The sequence below is a fragment of the Elephantulus edwardii genome, unplaced genomic scaffold (genome assembly GCF_000299155.1).
Source record: "Elephantulus edwardii isolate Elephantulus edwardi_28Jun2011 unplaced genomic scaffold, EleEdw1.0 scaffold00038, whole genome shotgun sequence".
Lineage (NCBI taxonomy): Eukaryota > Metazoa > Chordata > Mammalia > Macroscelidea > Macroscelididae > Elephantulus > Elephantulus edwardii.
The window spans coordinates 11647722-11673375 of record NW_006399788.1 but is presented as its reverse complement, the minus strand read 5'-3'; the positions used below and the strand labels follow the sequence as shown (position 1 = coordinate 11673375).

At 39.6% G+C, this 25654-nt stretch overlaps 2 protein-coding genes across 2 annotated transcripts in view; one reads left to right on the top strand and one right to left on the bottom strand.

Annotated features, from left to right (window-relative positions):
* Nucleotides 1-7524, bottom strand: part of CDCA2 (cell division cycle associated 2) — a 63182-nt gene extending 55658 nt beyond the window's left edge. The window contains exons 1-3 of the mRNA XM_006884918.1: nt 7455-7524; nt 7181-7360; nt 3-94 (exon numbers count right to left, since the gene is read on the bottom strand). Of these exons, the coding sequence (XP_006884980.1) occupies nt 3-94; nt 7181-7360; nt 7455-7524 (342 nt within the window). The remainder of the gene's footprint in view (nt 1-2; nt 95-7180; nt 7361-7454) is intronic.
* A 2320-nt stretch (nt 7525-9844) lies between these two features.
* KCTD9 (potassium channel tetramerization domain containing 9) overlaps nt 9845-25654 on the top strand; it is a 36661-nt gene continuing 20851 nt past the window's right edge. Inside the window, exons 1-3 of the mRNA XM_006884847.1 lie at nt 9845-9911; nt 21615-21736; nt 24256-24299. Of these exons, the coding sequence (XP_006884909.1) occupies nt 9864-9911; nt 21615-21736; nt 24256-24299 (214 nt within the window). The 5' untranslated portion in view covers nt 9845-9863. The remainder of the gene's footprint in view (nt 9912-21614; nt 21737-24255; nt 24300-25654) is intronic.

The window sequence follows — 25654 nt, the reverse complement described above, 5'->3', positions numbered from 1 at the left end:
GCAATGAAACAAATCAAATGGTTTGTTTCCGGAGAGCCCCGAGCACCAATTGCAGAACGTCGTCTAGCTTTCTTAAGAGTGGATGATGACTCTCCTGAAATAAAAGCTCTTCTGTATTACAACAATCATCAGTAATAATGTCTCAATCACCTGATAAACACAATTAACACAGTACAGAAATCTAAAAATACAATCATCAGCAAAGTTACCCATATGTTACATTCATTATTGTCCATAGATTTAGTCCAGGTCTAGTATGATAGAAAGCATTCATGAGATGCTGAACGAAAGCAGATAGACTGAAATTTCTTGTTTTATTCCTTATTTCCTGCAGAGGGACAATGGCTTTATCTGAAGAACATTTCTCTTTCGGATCTTATCCTAGAGAGCTCTAGTGGCCTAATGGTTTAAGAGTCATGACGCCAATCCATAGGGAAGGAGCTTGAATCTATCAGCTGCTCTGCAGGAGCAAGATGAGCAATCTCTTCCTATGCAAGTTACAGTCTCTGAAAACCTGCTAAAGGGTCAACAGTAAGTTGGTTCCAATTTAATGACAATTGGAAAGAGACAGATCTCTGAGGAAGGAAGTACTGATAGATTTTTGCCTCCCTCTAGGATTCCTGGCCTACACGCACCTCATAAGGGCCACCATTTCTCTTATCAGTCAAAACTCACTAACTCAAACTGTTTATTGTCAAGTCATAATCAACTGATAGCTGACCCTAGCATGTTTTAGGTCACATGGGAAGATAATGCCCATCTTTCTCCTTCAGTTACTAGGGACTCAAACCACCTGAGAATTGCTATACTATGCTGAACTGATTTCAATAGTTTCCAGACTGAAACAAACCAAAAGACTAGGAAGCAAGGTTTGGTCACCTACCTCTGAAAAATCAAGTGAATGGAAATCCCATGAATCAAAATTAGATGATTTGCAATTGATCACAAAGATGAGGTGGGAGCTAAGTGTTTCACTTCATCATTTGTGGGGTTGTTATGCACTGGAAAAACTTGACAAAGATAGAAAGAAAAGATCTCCACCTAGGCACATGCACTCTTTCAAGTTCTCAATATCCCAATACATAGCATAGCTGCTTGTTGTTGGTAGGTGCCATCAAGTGTGACTCATAGCGACCCTATGAATAGCAGATCTGAACCCTTTCCTACCCTGCACCATCCTCACACTTCCTGACACAAGAGCCCAGTGCAGCAGTAACCGTGTCAGTCCCCTGGTTGAGGGTCTTCCTCTCCTTCACCGAACCTCCATCCTTCACAACATCATGTCCCTCTCGAATAAATAGCCCCTCCTAATAACACATCCAAAGTATGTGAGGTGAAGCCTCATCATTCTTGCCTCCAAAAAGCACTCCACTGTATCTTCTCCCAGATAAATTTATTAGTTCTTTTAGCCATCCATAGGATGCTCACTGCTGTTCTACAACACAACTCAAAGGCATCAATTCTGTCATCTCTTTTCATTGTCCAGCTCTCAGATAAATAGCAAGTGATTGGAAAGACCATGACCTGAATCAGACACACCTTAGTTCTCAAACTGACATCATTACTCCTCAGTAATTTGGAGAGGTCCTTAAATGCAGAAATGCAATACATCTCCTGATTTCCTAACTGCTGGTACCAAGGGCGTTGGCTATGGATCCAAGTAAGATGAAATTATTGACAGTTTCAATCTCTTTTCCATCTACCATGACGCTGTCTATGAGTCCAGTGGTAAGAGTCTTTGTTTTCTTGACATAGAGATGCAATTACTTTCTGTAAAAAGAGCAACGTGAGCAGTGTAGGAGCTGTTCAGTTTAATCTCTACTAATTTAACATGGAAGACATTATCTTAGAAAAAGTGTAGTCAGAGTGCACCTTGGAGGAAAGGACAGCAAAATTTTGCCTCACATACTTTGGGCTCGGCACAGTTTATCTTTCAGTATGGTTATGCTGGGCTTGGAGCTTGCCTCTGCTATGTGGATATGGCAGAGGGAGGGAATATGCGAATAGGGTACTAGCCTCTTCACAAGGGGATTGGCCACTCTCACCAAGCTACAAGGGGATTGGCTAGTATTGTTAATAAATTTGAGTGATTCTAATAGCAGTTTCTCTCTTTCAACACCAGAAAAAGAAAAGTAGATGCCCTTCAGGATCAGACAATCTTGTGCCAGCTAGACTTAATGCAGCAGCAGCAGCAGCAGCCATGACAAAAGTAGTGAATCAACATGAGATGAAACTGTTACCCTGCTCCCCAAGGACAGAACCAGAGCTAAGGGCCTTTGGCCAAGTTTGAGGACAACTGGGAGTGGGGAGAAAGAGCCTGAGCCCAAGTTTGTTGGACAACGTGGGGGAAGAGAGGTGTAGTGCAGGCCAATATTGGCAGGACTGAGAACTCTGTAACACTGGTCTTAAGCTTAAAGTGCTTACGAGCAAATTTTGGAAGCTGTCCTGATTGAATTCTGCTATTGATCTGAATTATTACCCTTTAACTTCCACAATATGGTTCTGTGTGGTCTGTGAGCTATCACCTCAGATTTTAGCCTCAGTAAAGCAGTAAGATTGGTGTTAAGACGAGTAGAAAGAGGTATGAGAGAGAGCATGTGAGACATGTGTGACCTCATGGAAAGTAGTTTTGTGTTGGTCATGCTATTGACAGGAGCAGTTTCCCTTGTAAAGTTGGTCAAGATCTGATATGGCCACCCCTATATGGCCCTTGCTCTGTTTACAAGAGAAACTATTCCCTAGAAAGGGACATCACGCTTAGAAAGGTGGAGGGTGAGCAAAAGAGGATGAGCCTCAATAAGACAGATACACAGTAACTGCAACAAAGGGCTCAAGTGTATCAGAGATTGTGAGGATGGCACACGATGGATACACAGGGTTCAGATCTGTTATTCATAAGTTCATTTAAGTTCTACTCTACCTGAGGACACCTAACAACAAGCAGCAGTGACGATGCAGAATGAGGATCACCTTGGAAGTAACACAAACTGGATTCAGCATCAGGAAATATAAAGACAAATACTAAAAGTGTCCTCAATGTGCAAACTACATCCCTATATTCTTCAGTGCAGGGCAATCAGCAAAACAGCTCTCGAAGCAAAAAGGTTCATGGAATGGACAAGCCTTCTGCTAGAACTGCTCTCACACTGATCCAGGTCAGAGCCAGCACTCAGGGGACACAATATCTCTGCCAGACTACTGGACATGTCTCCACTGCCAGACTCTCAAATGTAAAGTTTTTTCACCCTTTCTTTGCAGGCAAGGTCAACTCTACCCTGCAGTTACTGTAGCAACTTGCTAAACTTCTTTTTTAAAACAAACAAAACAGATTGGGAAGGTTTTAAGCACAGAGTTTATATGTCAAGGACATGCTCTCCTCCCAGGTTTGTAAGCCAAGTGGTCCTGAAAGCCTTTGTAGTTCAGTCCTTTTTATGTAGTGGTCCTTATCAGTTACAAGGCATTTTCAAATACTCATTAGATGTTGATCAATTCAGGCCTTTTACAAAACTATCATTTTGGCTACTTCCCAGATAAAAATAGCCAGCTAAGACAGAACACAGAGGGTCACCAAAGACGTGTGGGGATTTCTCCCAGAAAATCGGCTAAGACTTGTCTTAAAAATTTCTTAGTATGACTCTTCTGGCCATTCTGAAAATGAATTTCAGCGGCGGCAGGAGAAGAGCAGGCAAGCAACTCGGCTTGGGTGCGAGTGGCGGACCACAAAGGGGATAGCAGAGCCAGGTAGGGTCGTGTTCATTAGCCTGTCCACTCAAAGTGCCTCATGAGGCCACCCCCAAGTTGGACACAAAGCCCATGGAGCACAAGCCCGGCTGCCCTGAGCCGTCTGTGACACTGAAGGCAAGCCCCAGTGGCCTGAGGTGTTGAAATGGCTGCCCAGGCTGCTCCACCAGTGAGGTGTGCCTGGATCTGGCGTTCCAGGACCCCAAGGCAGAGAACTGTGTAGAGTTCAGCTATCCCAAGCTGGTGCTGTGCAGAGAACAATGGAAGAGGCCCCTTCATATTGAAGACCCATTCAACCATGGGCACTAAGAGAGACAAGAAGTTGAACTACTGGCAAAGAAGTTTGAAATGCAATATAGGAAGACAAAAGATGGCTGACCCGAGAGTTGCGAGGAACTCACTGCCTCACAGCCTGCCTTCAAACAACCTTGGTTTGAGTCCTTGTTCTACTGCTTTTATTACTTTTTCAACCTTGAGTAGGTCTGTTCAACACTCTGGAAGCCCCTTCTCCATTTGTGGAAGGGAAAAGTAATGATACCTACTTCGAGTTACAAATAGGCCACTTAGCAGACAGAAAGAGGGCAATGATGGTGGCACTAGAGCCAGTAGTGCTGTCCCCGGCCATGGTCCCTTGTAGGTCGCAAGGTCCAGACCTCAAAAGTGCTTTGGGAGAGGAGAGCCGTCATGCCCCTGGGGAGGGTCACCTGGCCCTTGGGGTGAGCAGCCTGATGTGTATGAGGAATTTTTCTAAGCAACTTTCCTCTATCTCCTCCTCCAGTGCACCTGTAAGTAACACCTCCAAAGCCCTTTTCTTTGTAACTCACAAATATATTCTCTCTAGGTTTGCTCCCTTTCCTACAAGTAACATGAACACTGGGTCCTGTTCCAGAACCTAAACCCTGAGCCTGGTTCCAGAGACAAAACAGAACTATAACTGCCAGCTAAGGAAGTGAAGGTGGATGGAGCCTCCAAGTTCAGCCAACCACTCCCACTGGACTCACCCACACAAACACCTTACTGTCCAGAGGGTAGAAAACATCATGAAAAAAATCTTCTATCTGAACAAGAAGGCATGCAGCTTCAACTCAAGATCATCAGCAAAAAGTGGGATACCCTTCTCCTTCATCTCTATGCCTCTGTTCAGCATAAAGTAGCCAGAAAGCCTGTGTCCTATTCCCAAATGAGAAAACTACAAATAAAAAGAAATCTCTTTGTAAAAGAAAAAGTTAATCACCATTTGACTATGCTCACCATTACCCTGTCTTTTTTGTCCCTGCTGGCTCTTTCTCATTGCCTTTATGCAATCTCTCCACCCACCAAATTACGGAAACCTGTGATTTCATCCCTACCCATCCTCATCCTTCTACTCCCACCCTTTACCTCCTTAGATCCCCATACATGGGTTTGTACAATTAAAAAATAAAATAAATTGAAGTCTCCTAAATATTTTTCCAAAACTCAAAAACAAAAGGCCACATAGTGAAATGTACAGCACCCTACTTAGATATCTACTTTCTACATTAAAAAATAAACACCTTTCAGATTCCGTTCTGACTCATAGCAATGCTCTTTATTGGGTTTCTCAGGATAAAAATCCAAAAAGGAGTAAATTGTCCATCTTTTCTCCTGGAAGCCACTGGTGGATTCTACTCATATATCTAATCTCACAAATGATGTTAGTTTTTTTAAAAGTACAATCTACAGCCTTCAATATGGATTGAAGCTCAACATCAAGAAAAAAAAATTCTCACCACTGGGCCAATTGGCAGCATCCTGATAGATGGTGAAAAGATTGAGATTATTGACAGCTTCAGTTTGCTTGGCTCTACAGTCAACACTCTTGGTACCAGCAGCCAGGAAATTAAAAGACGGATTGTATTGGGAAAGTCTGCTGTCAGAGACCTCTCCAAAGTACTGACGAGCAACTATGTCAGTCTTGAGACTAAGGTGTGCCTGATCCAGGCCATGTTGTTGTTATGTGCCATAAGTTGTAGACAACCCATAGCAACTCTATGAACGAAGTCTTGAATGCAAAACTTTCATCTTTTCTCCAAGTTCATAGGGTTCCTGGAGGCAAGCTTTTTTTGGAAGTGGATGCCACTTCTGCTTCCAAGCGTGTTTTATTTGGGAGATTCACAAAAACCAGAAGCCTTTTTAAAGAGGCCAAATCCAAAAAGCTCAGAGCCACACCCTAGTTTCAACCCCAAACCAGAAAACACACCTGGTGCAGAATCCAGCCATTCTGCTCATCTTCCCAGCCTAGAAATAGCCCCAGACTGGCAACCAAAAGCCTTTTTAATAAAGGCCAAATCTGATCAGCTCAGAATCACACCCTAGTCTCAACCCCAAATCAGAAAACACTTTGCAATTACTTGCTATGCCTTAGAAAGCTGAACAATGACTAGGGATGATAGAAGGAGAATTGATGCCTTTGAGCTGTGGTGCTGGAGAAGAGCATTGAATATACCATGGACTGCTAGGAGAACAAAAAAGTTCATCCTAGAGAGAGTGAGACCAGGCTTTTCCTTGGAGACAAAGATTCTGAAGTTTCATCTGACATACTTTGGACAAGTTGTAAGGTGGGACCAATCCTTGGAGAGGGACATCATGCTCAAAAGGGTGGAGGGACAGCGCAGGAGAGGAAGATCGTCAATGAGATGGACTGACAGTGACCAGGGTGATAGGGGTAGGAGTGTCAAGAGATGATAAGACTGGCACACAGGATAGAGCAAGGTTTAGAGTTGTTGTACATAGGGTCACTATGAGTCGCAGGTAACTCGACGACACATAACAACAACAACATGATTGTGAAGAGAATATTGTGGTCTAATGTTATATCACCAGGGAAGGATATGGTCTAGACCTGTTGTTCATAGGCTTGCTATGAGTCAACTTGACTCAATGGTACCTAACAACAATAATGACATATAATCCAGCTCAATGATCTCTGATTTTCAAGTCTCTTACTAGCCTCCATTTAAAAATTGTGTTCCACCTTGATGTTTTTCTTCCTCATCTTTTAATTCAGACATAACAGGTTAATTTCTTCTCCTTAGATGAGATGAGCCCAAATCAGGTTTCTGCTTGTGATTTCCAAAGAAAATCACATCCCTATCATTCCATGTTATATTTTAATTCTACAAGTACATTTGCCATCCTGAACACAAAATATTTAACTTATTCAGACAATAGATCCTTTTGTACCCACATGTCAACTGGGGATTTGTATACAATCTTTTCTAGAATGTGTATGGAATAAAAATTCTGACTTTGGAACACAATCAAGACAGGAGCCATGGTGTCCTGCTATGCCAGATGATCTGTGAGCAGGTATCTTTGAGTAAGCAAGTTGAGTCAATCATTTTAGATACAAATTAAGAATAGATGAACAGAACTAAGTTCTATTAAGGGTATTTAAACATAACATGACGTCTCTTACCTGGAGTGCTTTTGACAAAGCTTTCTGGTGTAATTCCCAATTGCTCTACAGTTACAGTAGAAAAGTTCAAAGGTGAAGGTGATTTAAAGATATCTGTTCTGCACTGATTAGGAGTCACTACTACTTCATGATTCTGCGGTGCTGCAAGTTTCCCATTTCCAAAAATGAAAGGTGTGTTTTCTGAAACAGTAATGTATCACTGACGCTAACTATAATTATCAAGAAAGTGCCTTAAACTTTAATTTCAAAAAAGTTCCAAGAGATCACTACATACCAGCATTGTTAATAATAGATCCCTTCTCCTTGGTTTCAAAGGGCTTCTTGCCTTTGGAGTCAGTATCCATCTAAGAATAAAAGGAGAGAAGGAAAATTTAAACAATCTCATCTCAAAACTAAATGTGATTCCATCAAGAGCCTCATTAAAGGCTGGATTGTAATACAGTCTATAAAGATATGTAAGTAGTTGTAAAGAGACTACTTTTACCGATCAATTTAAAAGAAATGGAGGAAACTGCTACTTAGGAAATAAAGCAGATCCTATAAAGAGAGAAGGGCTCTCTGGTGGCCTAGTGTTAAGGAATTTTGCAACCAATGCAGAAAGTCAGTCACTCCATGGGAGAAAGATGGGCAATCAACTTCCATGTGATTCACCACCCCTGAAAATCCACTGGAGTATCAACTATGCATCTATCTGAGGCTCAGTGGTACATAACAACATAAGGAGAGAAGGAGCCCCAAAGAGATGGATTGGCACAATAACCTCAGCAATGGGCTCAAGATGAGGATGCACAGAGTAGGGCAGAGTTCATAGATCCATTGTCCATAGGGTCGCTATGAGTCGTAGTTGTCTGGATGGAACCTAACAACACACTATAAGGTTTTCATACCTAAGTGAAAATATCTGCGTAGCTTATTAAAAATGCAGCTTTGTGTGACTATATATTTCACTCAGCATAATGTCCTCCAGGGTCATCCATTTTGCATAGTATTTCATGAGTTCCTAGTTTTTCAATGGTGCATAGTATTTCATTGGGTGAATATACCAGAGCTTCTCTATCCATTCGTTTGTTGATAGGCACTTGGGTTGTTTCCAACTCTTTGCTATTGTGAACAAAGCAGAATAAACATGGGTGTACATATATCTGCTTGGGTAGCAGTTCTGGTTTCTTTAGGGTATATTCCCAGTAGTAGAACTGCTGGGTCAAATGGTACTTCTATTTGTAACTTTTTGAGAAAGCGCCATACAGCCTTCCGTAGTGGTTGCACCATTTTACACTCCCTTCTGTTTTAAAATGCATCCCAAGTGATCTACAGGAAAGTGTATGAAGTCTGTAAGGGACAGGAAACACTGAAGAAATAGTATGACTGCGCTATATGTGAAATCCAAAACAGTACTTGGCTTACCTCTCGCAACTCCGGTATCCTCTCACTTCAGTTTATCTTGAAATCTTAGCAAGAGCGACAAATCTCAGCGTGGAGAAATAATCTGGGCTGAGGGTCTGACAGAACACGCCGTCTCCAAGAACTTGAGCTTCCGGATACTGAAATTCCAGCTTGAGAAATCAACAGTTGTTCGCTAAACCGGCAGCCACAGGATAGCTAATAAAAGGCTGACCCGCTGCTTTTCTCTCTAGCTCTTACCCACCTCAGACTCCCCGGTCACTAAACAACATAATCTTGTCCCGACCACAGACCCTAAACATTCCCCTACAACTGGCGTCCAGGCAGCCCGCCGCTGAATTCAAATAGGCGACCACGCCTCCTCGCCGTCAGAACGTAAACTCTACAAATCTCTACGCCAGCAACCACTCACACGTGTCCACTCGCACCACAAACGCGTCCAAGTCTCTATCTCACTCTCTCAGGAAGATGACTAACAGGTCTGAAAAAGTAGTCACCACTAGCTGCGACTCACTTACTGTCCAGATAAACTAGCTTAAAGCCTGTGTTTTGGGACTACTTCGCTTGTAGATCTCGCGGAGTAACCCTTCAGTTAAATTATAGCCCGCCCTCCCCGTTTCAATTGGATGAAGCAAACTTCGAAAAGAAGGATTGGACCAATCATGGAAGGACCAGGCCGGCTCTTACCCAATCAGCCAGCCCGGGCCGCAGCCGTTTCCTTTGTGGGCGGATGATGGGAGGAGTTAAGAGTGGTGTAGCTCACTTCTAGCGCTCCACCTGCTTTCTCCAAGCCCTGCCTCTATATGCAGATAAGTTCTTCTAGCACTGCCTAGTATGGTTTTGCGCCTGCTCAATAATACTTGGAGGCGCCTTTCGACTCCAGGCTGTGTTCTAATTGGTTGATAACCCTTCCCGTCTATAACCTCTCTTCCCTCCCTCCTCCAGTCTGGGTTGGTATGAGCCCACCCAAAGCAGGGCGATGATTGGGTGAAAGCTAGTCATCCTTGCCCATTGATTGGTGAATATTAGAGTCAGTCTCGAGTCGGTGGGGGAAGGGCCCCAGACAGTCTGAGGAGCATAGGGGCGGGGTGGGAAGGAGGACCCGCCAACCCTGGGGTGTGGGACGGAGAGTGTGTGTTTGTCTGTGAGTAAGAGAAGGAAGGTGGCGAAGGGAGGAGAGTCCGAGTGGGTGGAGGGAGGGGAAGGGCGGGAGGAGAAAAAGGTGGGAGGAGAAAAAGGTGGGAGGGTGGCGGCTCACTCAGGACCCGGTGGGGGCAGCGCGATGAGGCGGGTGACCCTGTTCCTTAACGGCAGCCCCAAGAATGGAAAGGTAAGAGAGTTGGGAGGAGGTGAGGCGGGGTCGGCTCTGGGGGGCAAGGGCAGCGGAGTACAGAAAGAGCTCGCAGGGCGAAGAGAGCCAAAGGACCCTGAACTGAAGTTGGGTTGAGGGGCTGGGAACTGAGAGGTGGGCGTGCGCCTGGGTGTGGGAGGTGTCCCAGAGGTGAGGCTGGGGTCCCTGCGGCCTCCTCCCATTCCTGGTCATTTTCTGCCCGAATCTGCCCTTCAGCAACTCCTCAAATGCACGAGAGGATCAGCGCAGGTCTTCCCAAATCCTGGACGTGGGTCTGGAGAGAGGGGATGGAGGGCGTGGGGAGGGCAGCTGTCACCTGGGCCCTTGTTGCTGATGTTCCTGTTTCCATCTTATCACTGGAAACACCGCTCCCCTAGCCCCTGGTTCCGCTGCCTTGTAGAAGGCGCTCGGTTCCACCTTCGTGCTGAGTAATGGTCTGCTCCACAAAGTGGTAGTACTAATAATTGATTGATCTAGTACTAATAATAAATGATTGATCAAGTTTAAAAAATTCAACTTTTTAATCAGTAGACTAAAAAACTGTTTTCCCATTCAAGGTAGAATAAAGAATGAAAATGGGGACATTTTCTTAGTTTTACTTTTCACCCTTCTTTTTTTTTAGGTACTACAAGCCCTGCTGCTGTCAAACTTCTATACTCGTTTTATTGTTTTCCTTTTTTTTTTATTCATTTAATGGACGGTGACAAGAGACCACAAAGGGCTGATTTGACAATACTGTTTGCTGTGTGTTAGGCCTTTGCAGAGGGTGTGGTATTAAATATTTCCCCAATGCTAGGGCAAGCCAAAATGAATTCTGTTCTTCCTTAGCCACTTGCCCCACCCAAAAAAGTTGTTCAGCTTCTTTGGAAATTTTGACTGTTCAAGGCACATGTATTGTGTGGTTAAACGATACTGTCTTCTGTCTTAGATTGAAAGGTGAAAAGTGATCTCACTGAAATTGTTGACTTAATACTTTGCTTCCTGCATGTTTGGAAATGTAAATATTGGAATAGTGAGATTTTGCAAGTTTATAAAAGTGGGTTACCCAACTGCTCTCCAAATTTGAGTAAATATACAGAAAATCTGAACCACATATTGTGTTCTCCTGGTCTTAGAAACTTATTACTAATACAAAATCAGTACTGATATAAATTCAGATTTCTGAGTTTTCATAAATGGTAACTCAAAATTTAAATTGACAAGGTTTACATTATTTCTATTTTTTTACTTTTTCTAAGCCTGTTTTTTGTAGTTAATTACAGTTCATAATCTAAGATTTATATTTCCATTAAGAGAAAAATTTAGTAGTATATTACAATTGTAATATATTTTCAAAAGTAGATCTGTACTTAACCTTTTTGATCCAGCATCTTTGCTATGTTAATCCATGAAAGATAAACTGTTAAGATTCAATTATAGGTATTTTTTATGCTCTTTGGAAACCACTGAATTTTGTTGCCCAAGACTGAATTGGACTTTCCAAGTTCACAATAAGGAATCTTTGGAAAAGCTATCTGGTTTTAACTAAATTAGCATTTTGAATTTAAATTTTATTTACTTTAAAAAGATATGCCAAAAAGTGTCAGAAGATTAGAAAAATACATCTGAAACTGGAGCTCAGTAATGTAATTCAATATTAAAAATAAGTTACCTAGCAGGGGAGATACCATAATCATGAAGGTGGTTTTCCCAGGGCAACGCTTAATCCATTTCACTCCAAATGGGCTGACCTCTGTCTGCATTTTTCCCAAATGTGGGAAACTCGACTGCATAATTTGTGGTAATGAGGGACTGCGTTCCTTCTTTCACCTTATAAATAAATAAGTCATGTCATAATCCTTACTATTCTAATAGAGAACATATTCTATGAACATTTTTCACTAAGTGGCAAACATCAGTATTTTCTGCTCTTATCCCTTAATCTGGTTAATAGTATTAGTAGTTCTTATTTGACAGGGAAGAAAAGAGCTGCTAATCCATCCCACTCACTCAACCCTGTGGAGTTGGTTTGGACTTGTTGTTAGGGTTCTAAAGCTGTAAATTGCAACAGAGACTGCCCATCTTTCTTTTGCAGAGTTGCAGGTGGACTCTTTTTTTTTTTTCATTTAAATTTATTATTAATTTCAGTAAAAATATACAGACACTTTGGATTTCCATTCATTCATTGTTGCACTTTTCTTCCCTCCCAACCCTCCCTCCTAATATACTACCCTCTTGGAAAAGTAAAAGGAAAATTCTTTCATTGTTTTACAAACCCTCCCCCAGGTCCACTCCACCATGTAGCCTTCATGCTATACTCCTATTATGACAAAAATACCTAATCACATATCCCTTTTAAATAGTTTTCTCCCTCATCTGTTTCAATACATTATAGAACCCATCTTTCTCAGTCTCTCCCCAACCCCAAGATCAATCCTCTTTTACAACAGTGGCACCATGCAGTATTTGTCCTTCTGTGACTGAGATATTTCACTCAGCATAATGTCCTCCAGGGTCACCCATTTTGAATAATACTGCATGAGTTCCTTGTTTTTCAATGCAGCGTAGTATTACATTGTGTGAATATACCACAGTTTCTCTATCCATTTGTTTGTTGATGGGCACTTAGGTTGTTTCTAACTCCTTGCTATTGTGAACAAAGCTGCGATAAACATGGGTGTGCATATATCTGCTTGGATGTCAGTTATGGTCTCTTTGGGGTATATTCCCAGTAGTGGAGTTGCTGGGTCAAATGGTATCTCTATTTGCAACTTTTTGAGAAAGCGCCATACCGCATTTCACAGTTGTTGCACCATTTGACACTCCCACCAATAGTGAGTAAGGATTCCAGTTTCTCCACAACCTCACCAGCATTGGTTGCTTGCTGTTTTGTTAAATTTTGCTGTTCTGACTGGGATGAGATGATATCTCATAGTTGTTTTAATTTGCATCTCTCTTAGAGCTAGGGATTTTGAACATTTCTTCATGTGCTTGTTAGCCATCTGAATGTCTTCTTCTTCAGTGAAGTGTCTGTTCATATCCTGTGCCCATTTTTGAATTGGGTTATTTACCTTTATCTTGTTGTGGTGTTCAAGTATTTTAAAAATTCTGCATATAAGTCCCTTATCTGATAGGTCATTACCAAATACTTTTTCCCAGTCTGTGGCTTCCCTTTTTACCCTGTTGGAGAAGTTTTTGCATGTGCATAGGGATTTGATTCTTAGAAGGTCCCATTAATCTACTTAACTTCTCCTGGTTGCAGATTTTTCAAGATACTTGGAAAGTTGTTTATGTTGTGGATTAGGACCCTAGCTTTTCTTTATCAAGTTTATAGTCCTTGGCTTTAGTCCTAGGTCCATGACCCACCTTGAGTTGGTTTTTGTGTATGGAGTGAGGTATGGATCTTGCTTGAGTCTTTTGCAGATACTTTTCCAATTTTGCCAACACCATTTGTTAAAAAGGCTGTCGTTTCCCCACTTAACTGATTTCATCTCCTTGTCAAAACTCGGTTGACCATAGATAGATGGGCTAATCTCCGGGTTTTCAATTCTATTCCATTGGTCTGCAGGTGGATTCTAATTGTCAGATGCTTATCAACTATGGATGACCAACCAGAGCTTCCTTATGCTAATACAGAACAGTCTGTCTATATACATATAGATTGTTATGCATGTCTGAATATTTGGAAATGTAAATATATGGATAGTGTTTTATATATATAAAACAAAGCCTTAGGTAATGCAGAATGGCTAAGCCCTCAGTTACTAACCAAACTAACTGAAAGACTGGAGATTCAAACCCACACGTCAGTGTCTTAAAAGATAGGTTTTCTAATCTTCCAAAAATTGTGCTGTGGAAAACCCTTTGGAGCAATTCTACTCTGCATGTATAAGGTCTTTGTGAGTCGGATTGGCTCATCAGCAAAGAGCAACACATAAGTGCAGGTAAATGGCGAGCCAGGTTAGTATCATAGCATGAAGGCTATTAACATAACTGAAGCAGGTACAACTGCAAAACAGTTTGACTTCTCTCTACCAGATTTTCTGTTTACTTAGTTTCTCTTATTATTTCTTAGCCATTAAAATAATCTAATTAGTTTGTTTTAAAAAAAGATACCTCCCCCCAAAATAATTCTCGTTTTGTGGTTACTAAAACTATACCACAAAACTTAGTGGTGAGGAGGCGCAGAATTATCCCAGAAAACATCATCCACTCACCATGATTCTCTATATACTGGGTAAATATGAAGTTGAAGGGAGACATGTTCTTTCAAATAGTGGTTTCCTAAAAGTGATGACATACCGCCTCATTTTGAAGGCTACAAAAGATGATGGGATTTAGGATGATATAGTATATGTTTTATTTCAGTTTCCTACTTAAGAAATTATTTTCATTTCTTATCTGCAAAGACCAGTATCTCCATCCACTGTCTCTGTCATCCAGTCACAGCTTTTCTTAAAGAACAGAGGATGTTCACCTATGAAAAAGTTAATAGCTTCATTACTTATGACATGTTTTGGTGTATTGAAGTTCACAAGTGCTGGATTCAGATTCATAACCAGTTTTAACTAAATTACCCTCCATTTCTTCAATTAAATTGCTGATTAAAAGCTCTATTTAATGTCCAATCATAAGTAAACAACAAAAAAAGCAGAGATGAGATTTACATGCACACAAAATATACACACAAATAAAACAGTGGATCTCTTTAGGTATGAGAGGTAGTGGGGGAGGGGGAAATGCCAATTTTTAAAGATGACTGTTAGACATCCTAGTCAATCTTAGTTATTAACAGTAAACCCTTCACAAAGTGTGCATAGGAGCTCTGGTGGCTTGGTCCATGGGGAGTTGGATAACCCAAAGACTACACCTCTAATTCTTTGAATCCACCAGCAGCTCCGCAAGAGAAAGAGGGGCATCTCCTTCCATACAATTTACAGCTTCTCAAAACTTACTAGAGACACAGCGATTAGTTACTTCTGAATGGAATGAGAGTTTGAAATGTGTGGCCTCAGTAGAGCATTTTACTGCTATCTAACAGTTCAAATGCAGCAGAAGCTCTGCTGGACAAAAATAGTCTCTTCCCATGTGATTCACAGCTATCAGTCAATTCTGACTTGACAACAACAACTGAGTTTTGTCAATTTATTTGACATCATAGCTAATAAGATATAAGCATCCTGCAGCCTCTCAAAACCTGCTGAAGAGTCAGCTATGAGTGGGTCCTAAATTCATGGTACTTGGAACAGGAGACAGTCATAAGAACAGGACAAAGAAACACTGCATGGTTCAAAAATCAGGAAAGGTGTATGTCAGTGATGTATCCTATATCCATTCCTTTTTAATCTGTATGTAGAACTAATCATCCAGGAGGCTGGGCTCTATGAGGAGGAATGTGGCATCATGTTTGGAGGAAGACTCAGCAACAACTTGCATTATGCAGAAGGTACAGACCTTGCTTGCTGAAACTGAGGAGAACCTGAGGCATTTGCTGCAGATGGGCAGCCTTAAATATGGCTTTGGGCCAGTTGGCAGCATCATGATAGACCGTGAAGACATCAATATTGTTAACAACTTCGCCTTTGCTTGGCTTCACAGTCAGCTCTGCAGGCACCAGCAGTCAGGAAATCAAAAAATGAATTGCACTGGAAAAATCTGCTGTCAGATACCTCTCCAGAATACCAAAGAGCAACAGTGTCAGTCTAGAGACTAAGGTGCACAAGATCTAGGCCATGGTCTTTGCAACTATTTGCTATACATCAGAGAGCTGGTCAGTGACTAGGGATGATAGAAGGAGAATTGATGCCTTTAAGTTGTGGTGCTGGACAAGAGTATTGAAGATTATAGACTGCTAGGAGACAAACAAGCCCCTTAGGGCTGCTCCATGGAGGCAAGGATTTTGAAGCTTTGTCTAACATACATTGGGCATGTTGCAAGGAGGGACCAGTCCTTGGAGAGGGCCATTATGCTTGGAAGGATGAAGGGACAGCACAAGAGAGGAAAAATCCTGTGAGATGGATTGACTCAGTTAATGGGGTAATGGAGGTAGATGTGTCAGAGACAATGAGGTTAGTTCAGTATAGAGGAGGGTTCAGAGCTGTTGTCATAGAATTGCTATGCATCAAGACTCAATGGCACATTACAACAATAATGACATTGAGTAAGGAAGAAGAATAAGAATTGATGCCTTTGAGTTGTACTGCTGGAAAATAGTATTGACCATACCCTGGATTGCCAAGAGAACAAACAGGTCTGACCTGGAGAAGGTAAGACCAAGTTGCTCTCTGGAGGCAAGGATTTTAAAGCTCTGTCTCACATACTTTGGGCATGTTGACAGAAGGGACCAGTCCTTGGAGAAGGATATCATACTTGGAAGGGTGGAGGGACAACACAAGAGAGGAAGACTCTGGAAAATATGGATTGACTCAGTGACACAGAGACAGATTGGCTCACAATAGGATAAAGTTCAGAGATACATAGATAGGATCACTATGAATCGCAGGCGACTAGACAGCATATAACAACAACAAGAACATCAGAGAACTCTGGTGACTTAGTGGTAAGGATGTGCACCCCCAACTCAAACGCATGTAATTTGAATCCACCAGCTACTCAGCAAGAGAAAGATGGGCAGTCTCCTGTGTGATTTATTGCCTATAAAAACGCACTGGAGTTCCAACTCCAGGGTAATTAACACCAACAACAGTTAGCAAAAGAAACGTATTTCTCAGCACTTGAAGGCAAGCAGCTTCAGATTTAAGAACATGTGGAAAGTCAGTCTTGTACTATGCAGAACTCCTTCTCTAAATGTAATGATAAATATTGGGGAAATTTTTATTGACAGGCACATAGTTTAAGTTAGTAACCATCTTCATATTACTCAGGAAAACATGTCCTCCTTCCTTACAGTGAAAATATTCTACTTATATATATACTTGAATACATGCCTAGAAATGTTTTCCTAGTGAGGTGCATAATCAGAAACATTCTAAAAATTCATTGAGTACTGTTGAGTCAAAAGCAGCCCATAGCATATTTTCAGAGACTGTAAATTGCACATATGGAGATTTTCCAGTTTTCTCCCATGGAGCAGCAGGTGGATTCGAACCAAGAGCTCTAAAAATTGGAAGTCTTAATTTTTAAATAAGTTTACACTGCTACAGTAAAAAAAAAAAAAGAAAGAAAAACCCAATATATTTGTACCTCATTATTTCTTCATAAGCCTCAGAATTCCCATTGTCTTTAACATAACTAGTTAGATGCCATCAAGTCAACGTTCAAGTCGTAGCAACCAAAGTGATATAAGAGGACTGTAAGAGGTGGTGTTAAGGAAACCAAAGTGAGGTCTGAGACATCCGAATCTAGTGAGTGTTTTCTCAGCAACACTTACAACATTTCTGTATACCTGGAACGTAATTTGCTCTTTTGGCAGAATGTCAATGGTAAGCTGTATAAGTGATGAGCTTTTTTAAAAAAAAAAATTATTTTATATTGGTTTGCTTACAAAGTTCATTTACATTATTTCATTCTATCCTTCATGTGTTTCATACAATCATTCACATTCATTATATTTTACAAAATTACTCAACTTTATGCCCACTATTACCCTGTCTTTCCAGATCCCTGCTGGATCTTTCCCATTTCCTTTACCCTCCTCTCCCTCCACCCACCAAATTGTACAGCCCTATGATTTTCCCACCCTGCCCATCCTCACCACTCTGTTCCTAATCCCCCCTTGGGTCCTCATACATATTTTACTAGCCATCTTTTTATTTCTACAACAATGGTCTTAAACAGTATTTGTCCTAATGAAACTGAGTTCACTCAACATAATGCATGACACATAATTTGGGTCTTCTCCAAATTTATGTAGTAATTAAAGTGTTGCTCCTGAGTGATGCCTATCATGTGAATGTACCACAATTTCTGTATCCATTCGATTGTGGTTGGACACTTGGGCTGTTTCCACGTTTTTACATTGGTGAATAATGCTGCTATGAACATTGGTGTACAGTCTTTGTGTCTCAGTTTTACTTTTTTAGGGTATATTCATGGCAGTGGAATAGCTGGGTTATATGGAATTTCTGTGTTCAGCTTTTTTTAGGAAATGATAAACTGCCTTCCAGAGTATCATTTTACAATCCCACCAACAATGTATGTTCCTATCTCTCTACATCCTCTTCATTTATTACTTGCTGTCCTATTAAACTTTGCCACTGCTGCTGCAGTGAAATGGTGCCTCACTGTGGTTTTGATTTGCATCTTATTGCCAGTGATATTGAGCATTGCTTTATGTATGTGTTGGCCATCCAGATATCTTCCACTATGAAAAGTCTTTCGATGTCTTTTGCCAATTATTAGTCTTTTTCTTGTGGAGGCCCTGTAGGATTCTGTAAACTTTCATTATGAGACCCTTGTCTGAGATGGTATTGGTATTGTTGTTGTTATGTGTCATCGAGTTGTTTGCGACTCATAGCGCCCTGGTCCATCCTGTGCCAATTGCACTGCCTTTGACACACCTATCCTGATTACCCCAGTCAGTAGGTTTTTTCACTCTGTTGGGAAAAGGTTTTGATACACACAGGGATTTAATCTTTAGAGGGTCCCATAAGCTTTTGAATACCTTATTCGTCTAACAACCAACACTTACCAAGCTATTTCTGACTGTGAAGAACTGGGAGACACAGTACAATTCTGTGCATTCTTGGTCTGGTAAATATTGTTTTATGGGATTTTTTTCCATGGCTTTGAAAGTAATCATTTCAGGTACGTGTTGTTAATATTTAGGATCTCTATATAAAGAAGGATGAAAATCAATGTTGAACATTTCTCTATTGAAACATAAACACTAATAAGAATCTTGAGAGGGCTTTAAACATGTTTAATGTGCTTGATACTTATTAAGAATATTGATATATCTAAAATCACATGCAAAATTATGTAATAAATGCCAGTTACCTTGTTACCCAAGCCATGGAATAAAATAGGGTAATATGAGTAGCTTAGTACATCCATCCTCTTTCATTTCTTGTGCCTGTCCCATAAAGACAGCTATTTTCATCAGTTTTGTGTTTCTCTTTGCCATTCTTTTCTTTTTAAATCCATTTTACTACATACATATTTATAACAAAAATCATTTCTTGTTTTGTCAGCTTTGGGTTTTAGAAAATTGTATGTAGTCTTTTAGGATTTCCTTTTTCCTTTCAATATGTTTCTAACAATCTGTCCATTTTTGCTAAAATAATATAGTTTATTCATTGTCATTACTTTATATTAGTGCATTATAGACCATAGTTTATGACATAGTTTTCTATGGACTTTGTTAGTCTGTAACTATGCTGCCATGAATATCCTATATATCATATCATGATATATATGTTTAATAATCTTTCACGTGCTCTCCCCAAATTTTAGTTTAATATCAGAACTATCTGGAGGAGTTGGGAAAACACTCTACTAAAACCTACCCTCTGGGTTTCGATTCAGTCGTACTATATTGGCACAATATATTGAGCTGCTGGCTAAAAGGTCAGCAGTTCAAATCTAGGGGGAAATAGGAGGCAGTGTGCTTCTAAATATTACAGCCTTGGAAATCTTGAAGTCACTATGAGTCAGACCTATGATGTGAGCTTGTTTTGGTTTTTTTTTGAGTAAGTAGAGAGTTTTGCATTTCTAATAAATTTCAGGGTGATTTGCATACTGCTGGTCTGGAGACCAAATTTTTTAAAAGAACTAACAGAAGAATCATCAGTGCCTTTGAATTGTGGTGTTGAGTTGTGGAGAAGAGTATTGAGTGTCCTTTGAACTACCAAAAGAAAATACAGCTATGTCTTGGAAAAGTGCAGCCAGAGTTCTCCTTGGAGGCAGGGATGGTGACGCTTCATCTCTCATACTTTTGGCATGATGGTATTCCTTGAAAAAGGACATCATACTTGGAAAGATGGAGGGTCAGTAAAAGAATGGACGACCCAGAAAGAAATGGATTGACACAGTGATTGCAGTAAGTGTGTGCTGGCACAGGATAGGACAGGGTTCAAGTCTGTTGTTCATAGTGTCAAACTCGACTCGATGGCACCTAACAACAATTGCATTAAGGTATATACGAATTATATATTAAGGCATAGGAATATTCTGTTTTACAAGATAATGCCAAATTGCTTTGTGTTATACTTTATTTCCCTGTCACGGTCAAGACTAATAGAATTAGGTCTCTATCATTTTTCTTTATTTTGTTCCTGCTTTTCAGAACAGTGCTGTCTACAAGAACTTTGTTGATGGAAATATTCCATCTCAGCACTGATTAATATGGTAAACTAGCCAATATGTGATAGTGGATCACTTGATGTAAGGTTGGTCTAACTATGGCTTCAGATGCTCGAGAGATGGCTCCTTAAATGTGATATGGTAGAGTCATTTTTACTTTAAAAATATCTAATTGTCTTGCATTAATTTTTTTTTTTTTCAATTTTGTAGTAGTTGTTGTTAGGTGCCATTGAGTCAAGTACGACTCATACATAGCAACCCTAGAAATAACAGATCTCAACCTTGTACTAGGATATTTGAGTCATATTGATGAACTAAACCTTAAATTTTGCTACCACTATCCATTGTCCATTTCAGTATTGTGACCACATCTATGGCACAGCAAAACTGAATTCGGTATAAAATTTTTAGTGGCCCTCCTCTTTAGTAGATCCCCAAGCCTTCTTTCTAAGATGCCCTGAACCACCAACCATTACAGCCAAGAATACCCTATAGAGCAGATCACTACAGCACATTAAGTTCCTGTGAGTTGGAATTACCTCAGTGGGAACAGGTTAACCCACTACTGTTGAGATGATTCTGACTCATGACTACCTTCTATTGGGTCCCTGGGCTGCAAATCTTTATGGGAAAGAACAGTGCCCTGTTTTTTTTCTCCTGCAGAGTAGCTGGTAGATTTGAAGCACTGACCTTTTTATTATACACCTGTCCCCTAATATGCTGTGCCAGGAGAACTCAGACCAGTAAGTGCAACGGTTTCCCAGACTGAACAGCACAACTTAGTCTGCCCTCTATGGTTGCCAGAAATTATTCAGTGGCAATGAATTTGGTTTTTGTTTTATTACACATTATTAACTGATTTCATCCTTAATAGCCATAAGAAGTAGAACTATGAGGTAGATTTCCTTCATTTCTGGATAAAATAACAGAAGTGTAAAGAAGCTGAAGTAATTTGCCTCACTCAAGAGCTAGAAAATCTCAAAATCTTGATTGAGTTCTCTCTTCAGAACTGGAGCACTGGTGGGGTTTTTTCCAACAGATTTGAGTGAAGGTTACAAATGTTACTAGCTCGTCACTCAATCATTCATATATATTTTGTTTTATCACATTAATTATAATTTATTAATATCGTTAATTGTCATGTCTGATCATTCTCTTATTATATATTACCTTTAGAGGTAAAGTACTGTTAAACATATATTAAGATTATTGATTTTGGTCAGAAATAATGTCTTATTCTCTTGTTTTGAATTTCTATGTACTAAATAGTTAGAAAAAGAAACTAAGAACTTCTTGAAATGTCCTTTTCTATGATAATCTAAATTTGCACTCCTGCAATCTAAATTTACTATTTACTAATCTAAATTTACTATTTACAATAGTAAATTGTGGGTGACTGAATACCTTGTATATTGTGATTCAATCAATCTGTGTTTTCAGGTGGTTGCTGTATATGGAACTTTATCTGATTTGCTTTCTGTGGCCAGCAGTAAACTCGGCATAAAAGCCACCAGTGTGTATAATGGAAAAGGTGGATTGATTGACGATATTGCTTTGATCAGGTAACTTTCAGCTTGTTATGTCAATTCACAGTAAACCCTTAATTTCTTGATGCCATGCTGTTTCCCTGAAGTGATTGATAATGGTTAAGAATACAGATTTTAGCAAGTGATTGCCTAGAATTTGTTCTATGAAATTTAAATCATTTGTACTAATGTGTACTGATTAGACAGAAAACCATCTCAATAATGAACTGTATAGATCAGAGATAGACCATATGTACTGTATTTATTCAACCTATACTGTTCATACGATTTTCAGAGGCCTGTTACCTAAGAAGTGGATGGCCAGTCCTGCTTCCAAGTCAGTCTTAATCTAGGAGCTCTACTAAAACCTCCACCATGGGTAACCCTTGTGACATTTGACACACCAGTGCACAGCAGTCCATAGATTATCCAGCACAGTGAACTGACAGACAAGTGCTGTACCAATTAGGAAGTTTCTCCCAAACACAACAAACTGACAGTTTGGTTTGTAGCTTTAATAGCAAATCAGTCTTCACATCAGGCCTGAGGGATTGACATTGTGACCGCGCAGTAGGCTCTACTGTGGCAGGAAGTATGAAGATGGCACAGGTTAGGACATGGTTCAGTTATCTTGTTTATAGGGTTGGTATGGTTTGTACTCGATTTCAGCGGCATCTAATAACAACATTCATTCAGCCTACAAGCAACACTTGAATTAAGCACCTTCTGTGCGAGATACAATGCCTGGCACAGAGACCTAGAGATAAAGTATAATTCTACTGATGCTGTGTCTGCATTCTTGCCTAAAAAAATACTGGGTGGGTTTTGTTCCCTAACTTTGAAAATAATCATTTTGGATATATGCTGTTGGTATTAAGTACGTAGATTTCTTAAAAGGTCAAAACGTACATACTGTAATTTATGAACTCTGAAGAGTCTGTAAGGAATTTCTCTGTGTATTAACTTAAAAATCTAATTGTTTCTTTATATGCCATTTAATTACCATTAAATTTATTTTTAATACTTTTAATTTCACATTCAAGAGAGTTACACTTGTGAAATACTACAAGTAGTATTTTTAATATTCTAGGATGATTTATTCCATTAAAACGAATATCTAGTTCCCTTCACTCCATCCTCAGAGGTTCATAGCATTTGAGGAAAAGAATCTCAAATTAAGTACTGTTTATGTACCACATATGTTGTGATTGCTTTGTTCAAGGTTTAGTAGCATTTAGTAAGCAAAGGTGTTCTTTTATTGGTTGTTTGAAGATACTATTACTTTAAATTATTATAATTACAAAATTTAATCTCTGCTAGAACCAAGTCCGAATGTCATTTCTTTATAATACTGCCATAGAAATTAAACAGTTCCAGTTCCTTATGTTTTCAAAAGAGAAAACCAAGCACTTACTTGACATATGCAAGGTCATGGTTTGGTTCTTGATTTTTGTTTTTGAAGTGGGAAAAAAAAAAAACATTCTTTTTTTTTCAACTAAGCAAAAAAAGTTAACTTACATGGTGAAGAAATATTTTGGACATTTATATATTTCAAATCCAAATAAATTAGCAGAATATTGTAATTTTTGAATATTCTTCTCCCGGCTTCTTTGCATTTCTATGCATATTTGAGTCATATTGTTGGATGATCTACATTAACCTAATTCCTCCTTAACAAACCCAGACTATCCTTCTAAGGAAAACTCAGTGTGTTTCTGTGATATCGAATAAGAAATGAAAATTTCTACACTAGAAATGATACAACTAAAGGCTTCTACATTATAAAAAATGTGCCTGTTTATTGGTTTATAGTTCCCTTATTTCTGCTAATGTCAGGATGAGCACTAATAATTCAAAATTATGGATTGTAGCAACTCATTAATATTTGAGCATGTAGATGTATGGCAAGTGTAAAACTGGGGATTGTTTGTATCAGTTACTTTTCCCGTTATTCCTAGATTTAACATGAAAATTTGCATTAAATTTTTAAATTTAAGAGGAAATTTTGCATTATCATAGTGTTGGAAGAGCTCTTCAATCATTTTATAAAGAACTACTATAATTCATTTTAGAGTTAAAAATTAAAGCAAAAAACCAAGCACTCATTATTGCTTTAACCATATTCTTTGAGCATAATGTTGTGTGGTGTTGTTGAGTACCATAGAGTTAGAACCAACTCATAACTCTCAAGCGGATTTTCAGAGGCAGTTAATCGCTAGGGAGGAGATTGCCCGTCCTTCTCCCACAGAGCAGGTGGTGGATTCAAACCATGTGCCTTTGGGATTGCAACGCTATTGCTTGCCACTAGGCCACAGATTTTATTTTCAAAAAATACAGTTTGTTCCAAAGTACACGTGTATGATCTTAATTTTGAATTTAAATCCAAAAATAGTTAGGTCAGAAAAAAAATCACTGAAAAGTTAGTAAACTTTCAAATATAAAGTAAAGGCAAAACCTATCCTTCTAAGTAATTCACAGTGGTTGACTGTAGTTAGCAGATAATTAACGTGATTTCTGAATTTTTATGGTGGCTTTTTAAATTTTTCTTTCTCCAGGGATGATGATGTTTTGTTTGTGTGTGAAGGAGAACCATTTATTGGTAAGTGATTTGTCTAAAAGCCAATTTTTATCTCCCAGAATAGGAAAGGCAAATACTTTATGTGGGTTATTAAGCCTCACATTAAATAATCTTGTGGCAGTAACTCATAACTTTACACTTCTTTTGATTTTGTCTCAGCTGAGTGTGTTTAAATAAAATTTTTATTCAAATTATGATGCTGTTTTGATGATTATCTGATTTTCTTTCCCCCATGGCTTCAGAAAGCTGTGGATTTGTACATACTCCTTAAATGTGATACAATAGAGTCACTTTTCTTTTTATAAAAGCATAATTGGCTTGCTTTGAAATTTTTTATTTAGTAGTAGTTGTTATTGTTAGGTGCTATTGTGTTGAGTACAACTCATAGTGACCCTATGAACCACTGATGTAAACGCTGTCCTATCCCATACCATACTCATAATCTCTGAGATACTCACTCCCATTGCCTCAGTCACCATGTCAACCAAACTAGTTGAAGGTCTTCTTCTCTTTCACTGCCTCTCCCACTGCTCTTCTCTTTCACTTTCTAAGCATGATGTCCATTTCCAAGGAATAACCTCTCTTAGCAACATGCCCAAAGTATGTGAGATGAAGCTTCATCATGTTTGCCTCCAAGAAGTATTCTGCCTACACCTTCTCCAAGACATATCTGTTTATTCTTTTCACAGTCCATGGGATATTCAGTACTCTTCTGCAGCACCACAGTTCAAAGGCATCCCTTCTTCTCTGGAATTCTTACTCATGTCCAGCTCTCACATGCATAGCAAGTGATTGAAAAAACCATGATCTGAATCATGAATATCTTAGTTCTCAGACTAATATCATTGCTTTTCAGTAATTTGGCGGGGGAGGCAGGGGTCCCTGACTGCAGACTTTCTAGTGCAATACACCTCCTGATCTCCTGACTGCTGGTGTGCTGGTGTCACATGTGTTGATTGTGGTTCCAAGTAAGATAAAGTCTTTGACAGTGTTGATGTTTTCTCCATTATGATGTGGCCTGTTTGTTGGTCCAGTGGTGAAAATTTTTGTTTTCTTGACATTGAGGTGCAATCCATATTGAAGGCTTCGGAGGCTGATCTTTTGCTGCAAATGTTGAAAGTCTTCCTCACTTTTAGCAGGCAAGCCTGCATCATCTCCATAACACAGGTTATTGATGAATCTTCCTCCAATCTTGATGCCAGAGTCCAGCTTCTTAAATAATTTGCTCAGCATAGAGATTAAATAAGTATGATGAAATTGCAACCCTGATGCACACCTTTTTTTAATTCTAAACCATGTAGTATTTCTTTGCTCTGTTTTCACAGCAGCTTCTTGGTCTTAAGTTTTACATGAGCACAATTAAGTTTCTGGAATTC